This window comes from Rasamsonia byssochlamydoides (genome assembly GCF_041956645.1).
Source record: "Rasamsonia byssochlamydoides strain NRRL 3658 unplaced genomic scaffold VTN77scaffold_4, whole genome shotgun sequence".
Lineage (NCBI taxonomy): Eukaryota > Fungi > Ascomycota > Eurotiomycetes > Eurotiales > Trichocomaceae > Rasamsonia > Rasamsonia byssochlamydoides.
This window is the reverse complement of record NW_027192387.1, coordinates 374,351-395,029: the sequence shown is the minus strand read 5'-3', so window position 1 is coordinate 395,029 and position 20,679 is coordinate 374,351. Positions and strand designations below refer to the sequence as shown.

The 20,679-nt window shown below is 48.4% G+C and overlaps 8 protein-coding genes across 8 annotated transcripts; 4 read left to right on the top strand and 4 right to left on the bottom strand.

Moving 5' to 3' along the window:
- Positions 1-616: 616 nt before the first annotated feature.
- On the bottom strand, positions 617-1,291 carry VTN77DRAFT_5484 (uncharacterized protein; the record flags this gene model as incomplete). The annotated part of the gene is made up of 1 exon (XM_069421658.1): positions 617-1,291. One exon carries the CDS (start codon positions 1,289-1,291, stop codon positions 617-619), a length of 675 nt encoding a protein of 224 aa, XP_069281639.1.
- Positions 1,292-3,388: 2,097 nt separating this feature from the next.
- Positions 3,389-3,857, top strand: VTN77DRAFT_5483 (uncharacterized protein; the record flags this gene model as incomplete). The annotated part of the gene is made up of 2 exons (XM_069421657.1): positions 3,389-3,605; positions 3,664-3,857. 2 exons carry the CDS (start codon positions 3,389-3,391, stop codon positions 3,855-3,857), a joined length of 411 nt encoding a protein of 136 aa, XP_069281638.1.
- Positions 3,858-4,777: 920 nt separating this feature from the next.
- VTN77DRAFT_5482 (uncharacterized protein) lies at positions 4,778-5,290 on the top strand (the record flags this gene model as incomplete). The annotated part of the gene is made up of 1 exon (XM_069421656.1): positions 4,778-5,290. The coding sequence occupies one exon, from the start codon at positions 4,778-4,780 to the stop codon at positions 5,288-5,290; it is 513 nt and encodes a 170-aa protein (XP_069281637.1).
- Positions 5,291-5,447: 157 nt separating this feature from the next.
- On the bottom strand, positions 5,448-6,812 carry VTN77DRAFT_5481 (uncharacterized protein; the record flags this gene model as incomplete). The annotated part of the gene is made up of 4 exons (XM_069421655.1): positions 5,448-5,569; positions 5,605-5,704; positions 5,779-6,643; positions 6,772-6,812. The coding sequence occupies 4 exons, from the start codon at positions 6,810-6,812 to the stop codon at positions 5,448-5,450; spliced, it is 1,128 nt and encodes a 375-aa protein (XP_069281636.1).
- Positions 6,813-8,145: 1,333 nt separating this feature from the next.
- VTN77DRAFT_5480 (uncharacterized protein) lies at positions 8,146-9,568 on the top strand (the record flags this gene model as incomplete). The annotated part of the gene is made up of 3 exons (XM_069421654.1): positions 8,146-9,273; positions 9,336-9,441; positions 9,504-9,568. 3 exons carry the CDS (start codon positions 8,146-8,148, stop codon positions 9,566-9,568), a joined length of 1,299 nt encoding a protein of 432 aa, XP_069281635.1.
- Positions 9,569-10,870: 1,302 nt separating this feature from the next.
- VTN77DRAFT_5479 (uncharacterized protein) lies at positions 10,871-11,414 on the top strand (the record flags this gene model as incomplete). Its single annotated transcript, XM_069421652.1, has 2 exons — positions 10,871-10,917; positions 10,970-11,414. The coding sequence occupies 2 exons, from the start codon at positions 10,871-10,873 to the stop codon at positions 11,412-11,414; spliced, it is 492 nt and encodes a 163-aa protein (XP_069281634.1).
- A 905-nt stretch (positions 11,415-12,319) lies between these two features.
- On the bottom strand, positions 12,320-13,745 carry VTN77DRAFT_5478 (uncharacterized protein; the record flags this gene model as incomplete). Its single annotated transcript, XM_069421651.1, has 4 exons — positions 12,320-12,384; positions 12,453-12,870; positions 12,927-13,121; positions 13,182-13,745. The coding sequence occupies 4 exons, from the start codon at positions 13,743-13,745 to the stop codon at positions 12,320-12,322; spliced, it is 1,242 nt and encodes a 413-aa protein (XP_069281633.1).
- A 2,353-nt stretch (positions 13,746-16,098) lies between these two features.
- VTN77DRAFT_5477 (uncharacterized protein) lies at positions 16,099-18,546 on the bottom strand (the record flags this gene model as incomplete). The annotated part of the gene is made up of 1 exon (XM_069421650.1): positions 16,099-18,546. The coding sequence occupies one exon, from the start codon at positions 18,544-18,546 to the stop codon at positions 16,099-16,101; it is 2,448 nt and encodes an 815-aa protein (XP_069281632.1).
- Between the last annotated feature and the right edge of the window lie 2,133 nt (positions 18,547-20,679).

Sequence of the window (20,679 nt, the reverse complement as noted above, 5' to 3'; positions counted from 1 at the left end):
TCCCGGCGTCGGGTATCGGAATGACCAAAATGACAGAACAGAAGCACGCTGGATGTGACAAAAACCTGTACGGTATTGTAACAGAATACACGCAGCTATAAGACTTCCCTCCGCATACCTTTAAATACCAGCAAAAAAAGGTGTCAATTAGAGTGAGATTCTTACTCTAAAGCTATTCTCCTTGTGAAGCAAGAGAAAAAAGTTGCCCAAAGGAAGAACTAGAAGAAAGCTGGCAAATGGGGTGGTTAAAACTACATAACCATAGGAAACTATATATATAAGCCTACCTTAGTACCTATATACACGGATTTGGATGATTTCCGAATAGATTAAAGAGGTGAGTTGGCTCAGAGGAGGCAACCAGTTACAAAGATTAGATTCTCCGCTTTGATAATATAAAATTCCTTTGACACGAGCTTTTTATGGCATCCGGAAGCAATCCAGGGAATCCATGAGGTAGAAAAGGTGACCTCAATTGGTACTGTATCTCTTATACTAAACAGGTTCTACCAAATATATTCATCATAAGAGAATATTTATAAACTATTCCAGAGAGACCTGACAATATAATTGTTAATATGAATTATCTCGGTAACAAACCGACTCCTGACGCAGTTCACGATCCATTTGCTTCTGCATTCCCAAGTCCCAACCGGGCTTCAATGACCCTCACAATATTCGTCCACTCCGTCATCGCCCCATTCCCGGTGTCACCGCACATCAGAGTCTTCTCCTGCGGCGGCAGCACCTCAAACCAGCGCCAGTCCTCCTGTAGCACCCGCATCTGCTGCGCCGTCACCGGGTGCTGCCACATGGCCGTGTTCATCGCCGGCGCAACGATGATCTTCTTGAGGACGCCATCTATCTTTCCTGTCGTGTCCCAAGCGCGGACAACGCTGGTAAGTAGATTGTCGGCCATGCCCGCCACGATTTTGGCCAGCGTGTTAGCAGACAATGGCGCGATGACGAGGATGTCCGCCCACCGCCGCAGCTCGATGTGCAGGATCTCGGCCCCGCGCCGCCAGGGCTCCGGACCCCATTCCGAGGCGTCGTCGTAGACGGCGTCCACGTTCGGGAGCTCGAGCAAGGAGGACACGGTCGGTTGCTCCTTCGACTGACCGGCGAGGAAGTTCTTTGCGGAGGAAGTCAGGATGATGCGGATGGACAAGTTGGGGTGGTGGGACAGCGCGCGGATTATGTCCGGCAGCTTGATTGTCGCGACGGAGCCGGAGGCGGCGAGCAGGAGATGCGCTTTGCCATCGGCGCGGGAGGCGGTCACGGAGTCAGGCATGGTGCGGATCGTGGATTATTAGAACATGCCATATCAGGTACAGAAGCAGCAGCTCACATTATTCTGAATCTTTAATGGGCATCTCTGACTCCATCGGCTCTGATCTTGCGCGAATCCCTCCTGCTCCCGTTAGCCCTCAGCGCTCACGCCAAGCCCTATGTTATGCGCTAACCTTATTAGATTTAGCTTAATATTCTCGCTTAGTCAACCGTGTATATGAGCTGGAGCAGTCCCGTATGGCAACCACCTTTTACACCCTACTGCCCAGTTGGGCCATCTTATTACTGAAAAAAAGTATCTCTGAAAGAGAGTCTTTGAAGTCCCTGCATGTAGAGGACAGAAACCAAGGTCCTCTTGGCCGTGAAAGAGAATTTGTCGGGTCATTGTTGAACCTGCTTCTTTCATTTTCTGTGTTAAGACCTTTCAAGATGCAATAAGCATACCGCTCGGGACTTTCTGCATTCGAGAGATGTTTTATAACGCATTTTTCGATCCAGAGCGCCCAGTTCAGCTAACGAATCCACTTCATCTGCTGGTCAAGAAAAGTTGCCATGTATGGACCGGTGAGCGCAAGAGGATCACAGGAACATGTGAGAGTGTAGTTAGGGTCTATTACTGCGGCAAAGGCGTACAGAGCCAGAGCCTCTGTACCAGCTGAAGGCTAGGAGAACCACTCAATAACCCAAATTGCGACAACCAATTCCATTCCAAAGTCACAATATCATAACATTTGTATTCCATGCGTTGCACTGACACCTGCAAAGTACCAGCGTTTCCTCAAGCGCCTAACAAAGCGACAATTTGGTTGCTGCAATCCCCAGTGGCAGACCACTGATCTTTAGGCTTGACATCCCTGACTTCTCATGGAGGTTCTCTGCTTTTTTATCCTGTTTTGTTCTGCCTCTGCAATGAGTTCTTCTTCGATGGCATCAACTGATGTGACAATCTTGATGAACCCCTCTTCGTCTAGTGCATGCAGGGCTTCTTTAACCCACGTACGACAAGTGAGGGCGCCGTAACGAGGCGATGGCGCGACAGGAACGGCAGCGAGTCTTTCTTCCAGTGGTTGGTGCAATGCGGGATCCATGACCGCTATCTTCGCCGCGAGTAGCAAGGTCACCGAGCCGACAACGTTGGCGCTCTGCTTGACTTCATACTGCCACTGAAATCCTGTACGATGGTTATTGATGACGTGGAAGACAATGCCTTCGCCTGGACTTTTCACGAGGTACAGGTGCCCCAGTGGAACTGTTTGACGGCACCCATGTCTGAAAGAAGAAGGTAGAGGCCATTGACGTCCAAGGAGATAGGGTTGGAAAGCATGGCTTTCTCGTGTTTACTGCAAAAAGGCTGATGGATTTGAAACGTTTGGGATGCGACTATTGATGCTAATTGCAGCTCGAAAAAGAGGTTTGCATGTCCCTGGTGTTCGGGAGGGGATCGTGATAATGTTGGCGTGTATAGAATGTCCGAGCAAGGATTCTGAGCTGTGTGCACTGAGGAAATATGGGGAGACAGCAATCGCTGAAAGAATGGAGAGATCAAGAATCGTGAGTTCTGGTTGCTAGGCTGACAAGGATCCTTCCCTTGAGATTCAGCAAGAGAGTCTCTCTTCGTGTTCAGTTAAAGGGGCGACTTTTCTCGTTGCTAACCACATTGCAGATAGCCCAGTCGTGATGGTTGCTAGCAGCTTCTTTGCCATTTCCACGCTGCAATCCATGTCTGTAGGGACTGTGATAGCATGTGAGGACATCTAGTCCTCTCACTACAGTTAATTTCGACATTTCTGATACTTAGACATTTTCTATACAACAAAATGGGTAATTAGAATGATGTATCAAAGGAAAGGGCGCATGAATTGACAGCAGCTGAGACTCCCANAGTAGTCAAGATGTTGTATCTGCTGTTTTTGTTGCCAATCAGACCGCGAACCATGTGGCTGCCTACCTAGGTAGGCACGCGCTAAACAGAATAACATTCAGTTGCCCACCTGGGGTGTTGCTCATATTAACCTTCCCCGTCACATTCCGATTTCTGTAGTCGTTCTGAAACTTTCTCAACCTGATTTCTGTCTTCTGAAAGCACACACGTTCACTCATGGCTACTACGAAAGCCGCGTTGGATCTTATCTCTTCCGCAGACCTTACACCAACTGAACATCTTCTACTGAAACACTTTGTTGAGAGCGCTGTCGACTCGGAGCGCGCTGCGCAGTATCTGGTTTCAAGAGTCAGCCAGGACCAGGGCGCCGAGAACAATGCGGAAATCAACCTGCGTCATTTCAAGCAGGACTGGAGAAAGCTGGTAACCAGGCGTGAGTAATCGAAAGAAGCAGCTGCTCGTTTCTTCGTGCACTAGCTAATGATATAAAGTGACAAAATTCGATAGCATCCCCCCGCACCTCGACACTCTGGTTCGCAGTAGAGATGGGCCTCGCTGCTTCATTACCAAGGAGGACCATGCTCCTGCAGAGTCGACCGTGGATACTGCATATGTGATTCCTCCCTCTATGCTTCATAACCTGGAATCGGCCGAAGAGGTGAGCTATCCTTTGCATCAACTTTAAAGATCGAACCTCACATTGATTCAGGGACGTCTATACGCAATACTTGAAGCATTCCTGGCTCCCACATACGTCATCCGTCTACGTACTTTGCTTGAGAGCAAAGAAGATACATGTACTCTTCAAAATGTTTGGCAACTATCACCCAGCGTCCACGGGGCTTTCCGTGCAGGTCATGTATCTATAAGAACACTGGCTCAGGTGCAGGGCAAGTGGACAGCCGCGTCTGAACCAGAAAATCCAACCCAGCCAATTAGGGTGAGTGACGGTGAATTGCTCTGAGGTTGAAAATATTACTAAATCTTTGATTTTTAGTACTGTCTGCAGAAATCATACCCTGAAGAGTGCTCAGGTTTATTCCTTGGAGATGGATCTGAGCTTCAAGTTTCTATGCGTTTCTTTACAAGATTGCCGGATAAGAAAGCACTTCCTCTTCCAAGCAGCTTTCTTTTTGACGTCCATTATCGACTTGTCACCGCATTACATCTATTTTCGGTCGAAGATAAAATCGCACGGGGCTGGCCGCGGATCCAGAGAGGTAATGAATTTCCTTGGCTGGACTGGAATTATAACGGCTGACAAATTATTTAAGACTTTCTCAGTCCAAGCGTCAAGAGGACTTTCTACTGGCTGTGGCTCTGGATACCGCTTTTGGCCCGTATACGATGTTATCTCTTCCTAATGAAAGTTGGGCGCTATCTTTATGGGCATTCGCGGCATCCAGGGGTCCAACAGGTGCCTTTTGGATTAGTTATCAAGCACTGTGTCCGCTCCCTTCAAAACGAGCCAAATGCTCTGAGACTCGTGGAACAATATACGACAGTCCCTGCCCCCCGCCTAGTTGATGTCTGGGAATATCAGGGGAAAACTTATCTGGTCATGACACATTGCGTGGGCAGTTGCTTCATGATGTACTTCATCTGATGTCATATGCTGAGCGCAATCGCTTTGTTGACGATCTGGGTGCTTGTATTGCCCAGCTACGGAAGATACCCAACAAGACACCATATCTATTTGCAGATACATTAGGAGGCTCGATGGTCGACCACCGTATCCCAACAGGGCGTGGGGCGCCATGCAACTCTGAAGCCGATTTCTACAATCTTTTGACGAGCAATCAGCATTGCACAGCCGCTGAGTTCTTTGGCGACAAGTTTCAGACCTTGCGCCAGGATCACCAGTCATACTTTACACATTCTGATTTGCACGACGCCAATATTCTCGTTGAAAGTGGACGTCTTAGTGGGATCATTGACTGGGAGTGTGCTGGCTATAAGCCGGAGTACTGGGAATTCACCAAGACGATGTGGTTTACTTATGACGCGCCACCTTGGGATCCTCTCTTTCGAAGGGCGCTCGGAGGAGACCAGTATGAAGAGGAACTCGAGATAGAGAGGTTTCTGTGGCGCTACACCCCGTTTCCATGGACTGGATAGGGGGAGTATGAGAGGAGAGAATCTGTGCGCGTCTCTAGTGACATGCAGAAATACCTTACTTTGGTTTTGACTATTTCCGAGGGCTCGGTGAGAGGGAAATCAAGCACTACTGGTTCATGTAAGAATATCATTATCGTGTACACTATGGTAGATCGTCCTACACCCGCAAATGGATTTTGAGCTCCTCAATCACCTTTTCATTATACATCTTGCCAGCATCCAAGATGCCGTCCAAATGTGCAAAGGTGTGCGGCACGCCAGGAACACGGATTAATTTCGCTGGAGAACCTTCTGCGTTCATCTTTGCGGCATACACCTCCCCTCATCGCGCAGGGGATCCAGCTCCGCTGTGAAGATCAAGGCTGGAGCCAGGTTGGAGAAATCCGTCGACAAATTGGGCGATATCTTCCAGTTCTGTATCGTCATGAAAATCAGCGGAAGTTTCGACGATGACTTGGAGCTAGCTTTTCTGTCTACTGTCTACTAACGTTCTCAGACTTTGACGGACGCGGGTTTCCCAAAAAGTGTCGATGGAAATATGCCATGCGCGCTGTTGGGAGTGCGGGCGTGAATTCCATCTCCTGATAGGACTCGTACGGGCAGTTCTCGCGGTCGAATTCTCCCTCGGGGGTAAAGACGCTGTGGAGATCGCATACAGGCACGCACAGTAGTTGGAAGGCTAGTGGGATATTGGCGTTACGACAGAGCTGGCCGACCACGGCAGCAAGATGGCCACCGGCAGATATCTCCCCGACTGCGAGGCGCTTTGGGTCGAGATTGAATTCCTTTGCTTTTTTGAGTTCGGACCTGGATATTTCGTCAACGTAGTCCCTGGGGAGGAGGAAAGTGCTCACCCAGTTAAACGCAGCCCAACAGTCGTCGACAGGAATGGGGTACCGATGCTCAGGAGCCAAACGATAGTCGACGTCGAACGCGACGAGATCGCCTTCCATGGCATCGACAATCCGTTTGCAAATGTCATGATCTTTGGAGAGGTCGCCAAACACCCAGCCTCCGCCGTGGAAGTTGATATAGGCTGCTCTCTGCTTAGGCTTTCCATCCGCATCCACATCCTGTGCCGGAGCAGGCTTGAAGATGCGCACCGTGATCTCGCCGCCTTCTACGGGGCATTTCTGCTCCGTGATGCGATAGACGTCAGGACCTGCGGCGCGGCCGTAGGCAATGGTGTACTTGGCTGGGTTCTTCCTGTACGCTTCGATCGGGACCTCGTGAGTATGCAGACGGCCGGCATTGTATTTGTTGTAGTATTCCACGTAGACTGGGTCAAAGCGTCCGAGGAGTTCCTCTGGGATGCTGTTATGGAGTGGCTGGTAGAGAGCAGCCGGTCGGAGGCTGTGCAGGTCAGAACTTGCTGTATCTAGCAGTCGATAGAGGCTCCTTTCACTCAGTGAAATTAATTAGCAATTTCAAGAACAATCTGGTTTCTATATAAATACAAATATTAATAATATAACAACCACCTTATCGCGGAGCAATCCCCGTTCCTCTCCACGTTCTCCATCCACGCAAGAGGTGGGATAGATGACCGAGTTGGCAGGCGCTTATCGAGGCGTACCTACAGTAGATAAGATACCTAGGTAGCTTCAGCTACCCCTCACGGGCCAGTGGACCACCAAGGCTTATCTCAGCCCAGTTCCAGCCTTTCGATTGCCTTATGCACCTCTTGCTGCATAGCTTTCTTGCATACATATGCACAGAGGTACCGTACATTTGCATAAGTCTAGTCTGTTCTCTTCTACCAATTGGCAAAGATGCTGTCATTCCGTCGGAGAGGTTAGGTACTGTACTAAGCTTTAAGTAAGTACACTTACCTCAAGGTACTATCAGTAAATCGTATCTCAGTGTCGTGGCATATAAGCAAGCGACACGGCTCTACACTAGGTAGGTATGGTCTAAAGATAGGTAGTGGGTAGCTATACCTATAGTTCAGAACCGTTTAAATAAAATCCTGTATTCTCCCCATGATAAACTATATAAACTACCTCAGGTAGTATTAATATTATGCAATGTATTTCTGTCTGTTACTCCATACCCTTGCCAGCACGTGGCACGCTAAGAAACTATACGTCAGTGGTTGCTTGCATTGGAAATGATATCATAGTCCGTTAACGACAGAAGAAAACAACCATCCAGTTCTTCGTTCTTTCCATTCTTTCTTTCTTCACGCCAATCAATTTGCTGCATTCCTGTCCTCAGCTCATATTTTCGTCACAATTGCCATGTTTGACCCTGGGATTATTGGTTATTGGCTAATTAATAGTTATCCGGTGGTTGACATCCAAATTAGCCGTGACTTTCCAGCGGCGGCTTTTTGGAGGGGCGGGAGATGGGGGCAACTTTGTGCCGATAAGTAAGTACTGTATTCGTTCCCCAGCACAATCAGTACTGTCGACCGTGGGACTGTCATCGAACTAGTTCATCTCTAACAACGAGAACGCCTCTTTCTAGAACAGTTATCGACGGTTTGCAAAAGAAGCAATATTATTTAATGAAACTGGTCGGTTGCTGCATGGCTAATGCCGGCTGAAGTCCGGAACCGGTACCGAAGATAAGCGACAACGGTTCCACCCGGAAAACAATGGAAGCTACAGAGTTGTTGCATTGGAAGGGGGAAAAAACACAGGACATCAGAAGCCATAAAGATGGAGATTAGCTACCGAGTATAAGGGCAGGCCCACCAGGCCCGCTCACGCCTCCACGAGCGGCCTCTTGTTCCGTTTTGCCTCTTGACTTGACTTGATTTCTCGACTCGACGCCTTCTCAAATCCACTCTTACTCAGTCGTGCAATCTCGAAAGGAATAAACTGAAAAGAGCTATTTCGAAGGAATACAACATGTTGATCGAAACGAAGGGTGAAACGGTCGTCTCGCGCAAAGGCTCCCGTTTCTCGAGCCTCCCGGATGCCGCAGTCGATGAAATCTTCGCGCTCAACCATGCCTACGCAACAGACACCCATCCGGAAAAAGTGAGTCTTGGTATCGGCGTCTACCGCACCCCCGAAGGCAAGCCATGGCCGCTGCCCTCGGTGCAAAAGGTCGAGGAGCAAATGCTGCTGGAAAATGACCCCGCCAGACACGAGTACCTGCCGATCGAAGGCGACCGGGTGTTCCTCGACCTGGCGCGGGACCTGATGTTCGGCTTCAACCACAAAAAGGCGGGGGAGACGCCGGCGGAGAAGGAAGCAAAGCGACGGATCGCCTCGGTGCAGACGATCTCCGGCACGGGCGCGAACCATGTCGGAGCGATGTTTCTGGCCCAGCACCTCAAGCCCAAGCACGTCTGGATCTCCAGCCCCTCGTGGCCGAACCATCAGACCATCTGGGAGCTTCAGGGCGTGCCCCGGATGAGCTACCCGTACTTCGATGCGGTGACCCGTTCGTTCGATTTCGAAGGCATGATGCGGACGTTGGAAGCAGAGGCCCAAGAAGGCGATGTGGTCGTCCTGCATGCTTGCGCCCATAACCCCACGGGCATCGATCCGACCAAGGAGCAGTGGAAGGCGATTGCAGATCTCTGCCAGCGGAAGGGGCTCTTCCCATTCTTCGACTCGGCATACCAGGGTTTCGCTTCGGGGTCAGTGGCCGAAGACTCCTGGGCAGTGCGGTACTTCTTCAACCTGGAGCCGCGGATGGAGATGTGCGTAGCGCAGAGCTTCTCCAAGAACTTTGGTCTGTACGGCCAGCGCGTGGGCGCATTCCACCTGGTGACGAACGGCGAGAATCCGGCGGAGCAGGAACTAGTCACCAAGAACCTGTGCCATATCATCCGCGGCGAATACTCGATGGCCCCGCGTGCGGGAAGCACGATTGTGAAGAGGATCCTGGGCGACGACCACTTGCGCGCTGCCTGGCAGCGAGACTTGGACGTGATGAGCTCGCGGATCAAGAAGATGCGACAGGCGCTGTATGACGAGCTGGTGCGGCTGAAGACGCCAGGGAACTGGGAGCACATCATCACTCAGGTATGTAGCCTTTCGGCTCTGAAGACGCTTTTCGAAAGGCTTCTGCTAACACACCGTGACAGAACGGCATGTTCTCCTACACCGGTCTCACCCTGCGACAAGTGCTAGCCTTGAGGACGCAGTACCATATCTACCTGCTCAAGTCAGGCCGGGCGTCTATCAGTGGATGTAAGTTTAGCAAGTCCAGCAAGCAAGGTAAAACGTGAGGATATAGAGCTAACATTCTCTAGTGAGCGACAATAACGTCGCATACGTGGCGAAAGCAATTGACGACGTTGTCCGGACAGTCGTTTAAAAACACAGGGCGCAAGTCAGATGACTTCCATCAGGGTTGCAGCCAGCACACGTGACGAGTCTCTCTCACCTATGATTGTATTGATTAGATATACCCAGCGGATTAGGTAGGTATGTGATGTGATGTGATATGATAATAGACCATCAGAGTGGGCCGAAGGAGTTTCTGGTTTTTTTTTTCCCTCCCTTTCTTCTGCCCAAATCCACCTAGATTTGATAACATGTCCAATGTATTGTACTGTACATACGTAGTACATAGTCTTTATTCCTATTGTAAATAAATACATATCGTTGTTGTTTTCCATTTCCGTCTCCATGTCCACGTTCGTCAAGTTCGTAGATCTAGGCAAACGAAAAAGGCACTTCAGCGGTGTAGTATAGTATAGTAAGTATAGTATACCCGGAAAGAAGTCGAGGAATTTGAATCTTATAATTATTTTTTTATTCACTACACTTCCATTTGGGAGAGATATAGCGTAATCTATTAAGCATGTTGGCGTCTAGGGAGTTTGCGATCTGGCAGCCTACAACTACCCGCGACAAGGAAGGTGATGAAAATCTCTCGAGTATTGTTTTGTTTTGGCTTATAAAAAGCCTATATTTGTTCCTCCTTTTTCTCCCATATTTCCTACTCTTCTCATAAGCATAGTTGTTAGCCTTTTGATATAATCTACTTTAGTCTAATAGAACCCTACTGGGTAAGTCGTGCGGTATATATATATTTATTGCCAGAACATGATTATTTATTTATATTCTATAAATAATAGGTAAATAAGCCGTAATCAATTTTAATTCCTCTGTAATATAAAATATAAGCAGGGAGCCTGCCTGAAAAATAGATAAGAATAATAATAAATCATACTATAGGTATGCCCCAGGAGCAAAAGAGAAGTGGGCAGATGGAGAGTCTTCATCAAGAGTCCATCTCCATGAAGACGGGCAAACATGGCTAGCTTGGGAAGCGCTGATAACGGTTGAAGCTTCCCAGGTTGGAATTTCAACTGGAACAGAATATAATAAGGTACTCTTGCGGTTTGTTCCCAGTCTTTCCTTTTCAACTAGGCAGCTACCCATCTGGTCTTGTGACTCATTCTGATTCACCATGTAGGGTTCTCAGACAGTTCTCAGCCTGGCTTTGCTGCAGATTTCATCACTCATTCTCCAAACTCCACGTCAGGTTAGAGCACCGACAAATTTGAACTATCTGGTTTACTCTGCTTGGATCGAAAGTGATTCGCTTCGCTTGCACTCCGAACACTCAGTGATCTACAACGAGGTTTCATGGAAATGCAGGCTTCGACAGATGGCACGAAAATGCCAGATACTCATCCAACGATCCGTGACAACAGAGTATCTCTCTCAGGATAAAGGAGTCAGACATCTACCGAAATCTGTGGTACAGAATCCACGTCTTTGTCTACGATCTACGCCATTTTCGCGAAAGACTCGATTCGAGGACTCGTCTGGAGCAGGTCGTCGACGTGCTCTATCTCGGAACGCCGTATTTCCAAGCAGAAGAATCCGAACTCCTTAAGAACATGGTCTTCGTCGTCGACGATCAAAAGACGCTGGCGCAGTATACACAGGAATCGCTGGAGGAGCGGCTCAACCGGCGGATGAAGAAACGGGTCCGCAGCGGAGACTTCCGCGTGCGCGCAGCCCATGATCTGGCGCCGATTTTCGAGAAGGCGCTCGAGATCCATCCGAGAAAACTGGCTCATGACGAGGGATTCCTTCAGCGACTTGAGAATGGTGGACTTGATCCGGGAGATAAACCGTGGAAAGGACTGCAGAAGAAATCGTTCCATCCAAAGAAGAAATCAAAGGGGAGGGTAAGGGCCAGATAAGAAGGATCTGTCATAATCACTGCTTTCAATACTTCCTACGACATTTCAGAGAAACGAGGCAGGTGGAAGGATTAACTTGCTTCGATATTTCTGCACACGTGTGAACTCCTAGTCTTGGTATACCAATGCGGCACAATATCGAGGCTTGCCAAGGTTTTGTTCCAAATCATACCTTACTGCTTCTATGGAAATTGGTCACGGACTATGGAGGCTGTGAAATACTGTCTACATGATGTAGTAGATACATGCGTGTGACAAATACCCGAACTTGTCTCCATATCTGATATAATGATAAATTATGTTATCTCACACTCTAATTTATTCTTTTTCACTCCATACATATATCCCCATCTATCCCCATCTACCCCAATCTGCAATATCCCAATCCGAAAAGGGGAAGACCACATGTCGATAACCTGTTGTGCTCAAGCTTCCTACCTAAACAGAGCTTTCTTTTCCCACCAGAAGTCTGATTTTTTTTTATGTCTCGCCACTTTTATTTCCTTGTCTAAGGTATGTTATCTTTTTTATTCCTTGAAAAAAGGAAGAGAAGAGAAAAGAACAGGAAAGGAAAGGAAAGCAAAGGGGCAAAAAAAAAAGAGGAAAGAAACTGTCGACGTCGACAACGACCTCTCCCAGTTCAAAAACATTTCACCTCAAGTCCAGCGTCTTTTGGTTGGTAATAGAAAAGACTTACGTATGCAAGTAGGCACCGTCCACTGAAATTATGGAATTACAATCGAATCGAAAACGATAGGAATATATAGCAAGGTAGAACGGATCATCGGCATGTACAGGATATACATCGAAATACATCTATTTATTTCGTCTTTCGCCTTCCCTTGCTAGATGATTTATATATGTACAGTACATATAGGTAATTTTCCTCCAGAGAAGAATCTGGCTTAGCACGCACCCATGTTATAGACCGAATCCAGGTCCGTGGGGATAACGCCGGCGGCAACAGCGTCTATAGATCAGCTGTTAGTTTTCTAACATATTATCCAACTTGTCAGCCCTCAGAAGGATATTACTCACCCTGATAAGACCACCGATAGTCACCCAGCTGCGACTTCCACGTCCAGAAGATCCAGCCCTGCTGCTTCTCGTACGCCATGACCTGGGCCGCAAACCACTTCTTGTAGAAATCCTGGTTCGTGCCAGGATCCCACTCCGCCGTCCACTGTACGTCGTCTGGCGGGCTGAGGCTGAACTCGCCCACGATGGTCGGCCAGTTTCCGCCGCGGTCGTCGTTGCACGACGTGCTGAGGTAGCTCTGCGGCGAGACTGGCACGCTCGAGTCCCATTTCAGGTACCGGTGGTCGTCGTACGCGGCGAAGTAGGTGTCCGTCAGCGCCTGGGTCGGGTCGCCTGAGCCCCATTTGGCGTTCATCATCTGGATGTGCAGGTAGTTGTTGGCGGTGATGCCGAGTTTCTGCTCGGCGGCGCGGATTCTCTAGACAAAAGTCAATACGGTTGTTCTCCTCGTCAGAAGCAGAGTGAAGGACATACGCTGAAGGCATTTGGGTAGTAGCTGGTTCGCATTGTGGCGACCTGATCCGGATTCTGAAGAGGCTCGTTGACGATTTCCAGCATGCCAACGTTCCGGAAGTTGTTGTTGGTGTGGATGTTGGTCGTCATCCACTCGAGGAACTCGAGGGCGCGCTCGTACTGGTAGTCGACGTAGAAACCAGCGGTGGGAGCGTACTATACGTGTAGAAAGACGTTAGAAGATTATATACTTACTGTTTCAGGAGGCCTTCTCACCTGACCCGTGTCAGGGTTCTGAGGCACCTGAGCCCCCGGCGCACCGTGCAGATCGATAATGATGTAGAAACCGGCATCGCTGGCCCAGCCACAGACCTGCTCGAGATAGGACAGGCCGCCCTGGGGGAAGTGCTCGCTGTCGCTGTAGACGATATCCTCCTTCAGCCAGTAGCCGACAGGAATGCGGACCGTGTTCAGCCCGTAGCTCTGCATCTGGGTGATGTCGTCCTTGGTGATCCAGCTGCCCCAGTGGCTGGCGAAGGCCGAGTTGGCAGCGCTCTGGCCGAGGGCAGACACGCAGTCGAATTCGGACTGCTTGCCGCCGCAGCCCATCTGACTCCATGCGTTCTCCGCGATCCAGGGCTCGAAGACGAACAGCGAGCCCAGGTCGACGCCGCGGATCTTGCCTGAGGCAGGGAGCCAGCGCTTGTCAGCAGACCCAGCAGTCTTGTTGAAGTGATTCTGCCCGTCGACCGAATAGATGTCCTTATGAACGCCGGGCAGCCAGGCAGTGGCCAGGCCGCACAGGGCGGAAAGGGTCGAGAGGGTGGTGACAGTCTTCATCTGCCACGACTGGTTGACTAAGAAAGGTCTGAATGTGACGATCAGCCATGGCAGGGATGATAGCTCCTTATATCACCAGAAGATAAGGATCCAGATCCCACTGACATGCAACCTGTTGCATCCTCAGGACTGATTCCTGAATAGGAAATATGGGCCAGATACACATGGCTAGACCAGTCGCATGAGGAATGAAGGCATGCAATGTAACTGTGCCAGAATCGGCTACGGACGACAATATCCTCCGTGTCCAAATTATGAGTAACTTGTTGACTGGCCTCTTGCCAATGGGGTTGGACTCAGAAACAAGCTTAAGGGTCTGTAGCTCCATAAAATAGAGTACTGCGAATAAAACACTCGGCCATTCGATGTAACGTCGCTATCATAAAGTCTAGCCGGCAACCATCTTCGGTACGGGATGCTGGGCACGTGGTGTTAATCCAGATCGTAATCACTTAATCGTAAGCTAGGTCATCTGGGGGCTATTTGAAAAGGTCCGGACTCAATACCGGATAGACCTATAGTCCTTACCCATACAGTCCGGTATCTGCCGTTGAAATCGAGAAAAGAACACTCTATATGAAGGATAGATACATACTTAGCAGAACGTCCAGTCCAGTACTGTAGGAATTCATTATCCAAGATCAAACCAAGACAAGCCAAGATTCCATTCCCATTCCAGCGTTTCAGCCACAAATTCCCCTCGAATAAGGTTGGAAATACTTCTACTAAGATGGATCTGGGGATTTTCCGTGCCAACCCTAAAAACAGCAATAGTCCTTAATTCATCACACGCATAATGCATGCATTCTTAGATAATAACCTTGGAACTTCCACCCGGGCCGAAATAGCCCAATCATCGCTCACGGCAGTCACACCAGTCAGGTGGCATCGACGCCGTCGATTCAGATCTGATTGATGTTTCGATTAAGTAAAATTAGATTTAGCCCCTACAGTTAATTTCATTAAACTTTAGTCTGGAAACCTTTTAGAAGGCCTTCCCATATCCAGAAGTATGCCCGTACAAACATACCTCCCTACTAAGATATCTAGGTAGTGACTTAACAACTGGTTAGAGTTTCTCGCTTATAATGAAATTGCCTAGATAGGTAATTCGTTTCTATAAATATGGTGATCGTCGCTTGTACAGTAGATTAAGTAGTAATAGTACAGAGTATGCCTATCCTGCCAGTGCTGGACTGTACATTGCATACATTTTTGGGGCCATTTCGCCCTGAATATTAATTAATAACTGCTATTGGCGATAAACATTTATCTATCTATCGACTCAGGAGACTGATTCCAGATGATTACTATCACGGCTACCATATAGCCTTGATGAAGTCATTTTTTATTTTATTTAGAAACTGAAAAGAACATTGAACTCGTTTACTGGAATGGAAGGAAGATAATCACCCCCCAGTTCCGTTCAGGGTCAGGCTGATAATGTGGTGTTTAGCGAGTTTGGAACTATGTATTACCCGACTATTGACAAATGAAGTGACGGACGGAATTCCACCCAATATTATCATATGGGAAGGTTTTTTGGTATTTTTTAAAAAGCGCAAATTCTGTTCTTCTCTCATCTTTTCTTTCTTTCTTTCTTATCTTATTCTTTTCAGTAGCTAGGTCGTTGGATACAAAATATGAATGAGAGTTAATTTAATCTTCAGAGGTTGACAATGGCACATGTCACATTAATTTTATCATCCTCTACCCTGACTTACCCTGCCCTGAAAAAAGAAATCTAGAATCACGATAAAACAAAAATGAATCAATCGAAAAATAAAAACATACAACAGCTGGGATTCGCTGGTGGTCACCCACCCAACTACTAACCAGCCGGCGTGTGGCTTAAGTACGGCTGAGCGGACGGGAAGCCCTGTTTTCCACACCCTATGGTCGTATGTGCTAGACGTAGCTTGGAAAGGGGTTATATTCTGATCACCCTAGAATTGATTCGTAGATCTGAGTACCCAGGTTCACCGTACGTGCAGTAGTAGTACATCGTAGCTCAATGGTCGAGGGGTAGCTGCAACTAATTCATCGCAGAATTCATTCATATCGAGGAGGTCATCTTTTCGTCTGATGGGATATCTCACAGACAGCAAATGCACAAAAAAGCCAATCCTGCCTGCCTGTCTACATGTTGAACGCCACGGAAATGTTGAATCGTCGGCCTGCTGTAGGAATGTTAAAGTACATACAAATGTGTCATGCTCGGTCATAATGTGTACATAACCCGGAGCATACAGCTGTACGCTCGAAAAATCGTGTCGAAAATCAAACCAGACAGATCCAAGAAAAGAAAGAGGAGGGGAAAAAAAGAGGAAGCAAACTTGATTGGTTACCCAAGTCAACCAACCTTGAAAATACTAACCACAGTCCGTAACTTGGTCATCATCTCATCCCATTCGCCGTCAGCCGTGCTCAAAATGGTGACAGCTCCTCCCGCGCCGACACGCCATAATTCTTCTTCGTCATCATCATCACAGCTGAATGCCGTCCGGATGACAACTGAAAAGCTGCCTGCGCCCCCCAGATCGAGGAATCCCATCACCCCCGAGTAGATTCCTCGTTTACGTTGTTCGATCGATTCAAGATGCATGCATGAACGCTCCTTGGGCGCGCCCGTCATTGATCCCGGCGGGAGACAACGCTGCAAAGCTGTGATGCCGTAAAAAGACATGTTGGGCCCTTCTTTCGGTTGCGGCTTCACAACACCCTTGACGTGAGTGATCATCTGGTACACCCGGCCGTGGTCCTCGACTTCCAACAGCTTCTCAACATGGACGTTCCCCGACCCGCAGATGCCATACAGATCATGGCGCACCAGATCGGCGATCATCAGATTCTCCGCCATCTCTTTTGTCGTGCCGAGAATGGCCTTGGCCTTCTCCAGAGTCATGTCCGCCGTCTTCTTCACCGTCCCCTTCATCGGCTTCATTTCCAACGTGGACTGTCGGTCCCAGTTCAGAAAACACTCCGGACTGCTGCTGGCTACTTTGATTTTACCGAGACGCATGTACGCACTGAATGCGGCCGGGTTGTAAGTTTTCAGTTTCTTGTATAGCAGCCATGGGCGTAGCTTGCGCAAGGTCTCGTCTGGAAGGGCAGGCAGCGTGATGCGTGTCTCGCCAGTTAGACAGAGCTCGTAAGATTCTCCCGCTTCAAGCTGCAATTTACAAGCGGCCACTTGGCTTTTGTAGGATTCTTCATCGGGGATGTCGAACGTGGCCCCATCAAGGATACGACTGACGAGCTCTGTTTCTGCAGCTGTCAAAAGACTCTGACGATCTCCGAGACATGTGGAATTCATGTCAGAAGTTTTCGACTTCACTTGCAACTGCCGGTAGGTCAGGTCGAGCCAGCCGTCTGGCCGGTCATCAAGCTCCCTTGTTGATTGTATATATACCGTTCGTGACTCATTATCGATGACGATGCTTCTCTCAACCCATAATAAGCTCACGTCAGGGGGCTCTGCTGGAGAGGGGCCCTCTCCTGCCGGAAAGTCGCGATTTCTGAGTGACATTTGTGGCGAAGTTTTAGGATGGGCAAGTCCAGCGAGTCCCATTTCGTAAGAGAAGTATCCCAAGAAACCTCCCAAGAATGGGACCTTATCATTCCCAGATGTAACCCTCTTCCTACCCATCAAGTGTCTCAGGGTATCCCAGAATCTATCCACTCCGAGGACGGTCTGTACAGTTTTATCTGCAACAGCATCGCCCAGTCCTTCGACAAGCAGAGTTTTGCTGGGAACATGGTATTCCAGTCTCCAGCTGTTGGGACTCAGTGTAGACATCACATTAAATCTTCCGTTCGACTGAAACAAGACTGATGGTGAGCCGGGTGTATTTGCCGTCTCGAAGATCTTTTCAGCACTGAGATCATGCAGAGGCAGGGATCGAAAGGCACATTTCTCTGATGATGCTGCAGTTAATTCTTCGAGAAGATGTCCGAGTTCCGGATCGACAGTTGGCATGAGGGAACATGTATCGGCCAGTTCAGGCGTATTAGAACATATCAACCGCCCCGATCGTTTGTTAAACGCGGTGGATGCCTCCCACCACCTCTTCAACAGCTTTGTACACGAGCTTGCATCTGACTTGCAAGACTCTGGATGGAACTGAAACCCCCAGAAAGGCTTTTCCTTGTGGCGCACAGCCATTGGGATTGTCTTGGAACCAGGTTCACTAATGGACAACCAAGCAAGGAAAGAGAGCTCCTCCGGAGAATGTGAAGGTTCACAACTCTCTCCGTTTAATGATGCTTTGGAAGCACTTTCCATGTCAACTGCAGCATGGAGGGAGTGATAAAGAGTGACCTCAAAGCCCTGCATTCCTTCGAAGATGTCCTCATTCACGGTGCTTATTCGATGAACCTGGCCGTGAAGAGGACATGGAAGCCTTCGTATGGGAAACCCATGATGGAGACACAGACTCTGAAACCCAAGACAGATCCCCAAGACTGGTACTAATTCCGCTCCATTGAGAGTCCAAAGATCTCTCATGATGCCAACGTCAGGTGCGCACTCGGGATTTCCCGGGCCGGGTCCCAGAACGACTGCATCAAACAGACGCAGGAATTGGAGCATGTCTCCATTGGGCCATTCGGAATCGACCGTGATCACAGTGACTTTGACATTTAAGTTTTCCTCCAGCATGGAGATGACATTGTAAGAGAACGAGTCATAAGCGTCCACGTAGAGGACGCGGCCGGAAGAGACGCGGCCTGAAGATTCCCCGTTCATTGAAGAGACAGACCGTCCGAACGTCCCATTCTGCATGATTGGGACCTGCATCATGGAAAATAACGTTGAGGAAACTGTATTGCTGTTTCAATTTTTACAAAAAAGGAAAGATGGCGGGTGAGTCATCTACCGACAAGATGGCAATGTGAAGTACCCAAACAATACAATCAATCGTGACTGTAGAAAAGAATCAAGAGAGCCAGCTAAGCATCCACAGGATGAAAAGCTGTAGATAGGGTCTTAATAGATGCCAGGCAGAATAGTCCTAGCATGATTGGCAAGAGCCAGGTCACAGCCCATGCATGGTACGTATGTATCGTTTGAAAATATAAAAAGGAGAAAAAATAAAATTAAACAGAACTGACAAAATGAACCAAACACTGACAGGTAAGGGAGGGTATCAGGGAGAAAAAGGACGACAGTACGCTGGGAGGCAATGGCGAAGATGATTAGATAAATCACGGGGTTCCGTCCAGTCATCTCCATCAAACTTTGTTCTTGCCCAAGGAGGCAAGAACGCTCCGGGCCGAGAACAACCGCGGGTTGCCGAGACCGGGAACTACGGGCCCTAAACCCTAAACCCTAACTTCCGTCAGCTGCAGATTGAAGGAAGTTGGCTGCAGTCAACAACAACAACAACAACAATACTAAGATCATCTGTTCAGTAAAGGGGACTAACTAGGTAACAAGGTGAATAACTTTGTGAAACAGTGAATGCAAAGCTTTAGAGCAGCGATCCTATCCCTGTTTTAGCTCTCTTTGTCTAGAATAACCGTTATGCTGTCCTACCTGGAGGTAATTTATTCACTAGATGAATCACCATCTGATTCACAATGTAGCCTGGTAGCAAGCACCTACTATTTAAAGACTACTCTTCCCTGCTCTTCTACTTCTCCTCTTCCACTACTCTTACCTACTGCCCACTGTCTTGTCTCTCTGATCTCTTTCCGTCTACTTTCATATCGAGATCGTCTCTGAGGGTACAACTTTTGTTTATATATCACAGTAACTATCAAAGCCAATGAATTTGTCATCCTCATGATATGATTCTACGCAGCAGAAGAGACTTCTCGACAGCTATTATCTCAAAAGTCTCGGATTGAAAACTTTTGCTGACAGGAGACTCGTACCACGACCTCGTCTTTGCAGTTTTATACTATATTGTGAACTACTTCAGGATTTATAGTTTATTATGGGTGTCTTATCCTATACAGCCACGTCTTTGTAGCATCAGTTACAGCACGAAAAAGGCATCCCGATTGAGAGTCAAGATCCTACTATACTATCTTGGATTGGGCGTTAATTGCTCTCGACCTCATATCCTGCTCTTCCAGTGACAATACGGTAAACTCGCCCTTGCATCCTTCTCTGTGGTGCTAACTAACATTGGACAGGTCCGCAAACATGTCTACTTCCACGATACTTCGTTCCAACAGCCACAGGGGACCGATTGCCCTGAAAGAAGTCTCAAGGTTGCTACCCAACCGAGGAAGTGCAACGTTACCTTCGAGGGTTGTCAATTTACCGGCCCCCTCACTCTGCAGGTCACCGTTATTTCTGACTTCCAACTGCATCGTATCAAGTTATCATTGGTATGTGCCAGAAATGAAGGAATGGATGCACAACTGGAAGTTTGTCATTGGCACTCCAAGACAAGGAGATCCAGTACCAATGAGATCGAATGGCTTCACCAAGCTCACCTCGGTTGGTTTACCAAAAACAAGCCTAAGTCCTTCATTCGGATTGAGCCGCTTGAGTCCTGCCGGCCTGTAATAGAAGTTGTCACCACGCTATCTGGTACAGTTATGGGCATTCATTAATAGTGCTAGTCCCTAAGAAGGAGATACCGCAGGATGGCGGTCATGGGCGCGGCAAAAAGAAATTGAACACCTGATACGATGGAAGTGATACGGACTGGCTGACGATGAATGTGCCTTGACTCATGGACGTGATCCCATGACGAGATCTACTAGAAGTCGAGTCGATCTCTCCACAGTTCCACCATCAGGCGACGAGCTAATTCGGTTCATCGAAACGCTCCACCTATAGAACTAGCAACCAGATTAACCTCACGACTCTTCGAAACGGTTCACCGGTGGTAGACTCAGCACCTCTGTTTACATATCGAGACTATCAATCAACCAAACACGATGCAATCCGCTCGAAGCAGTCATTGTCAGCCTTATT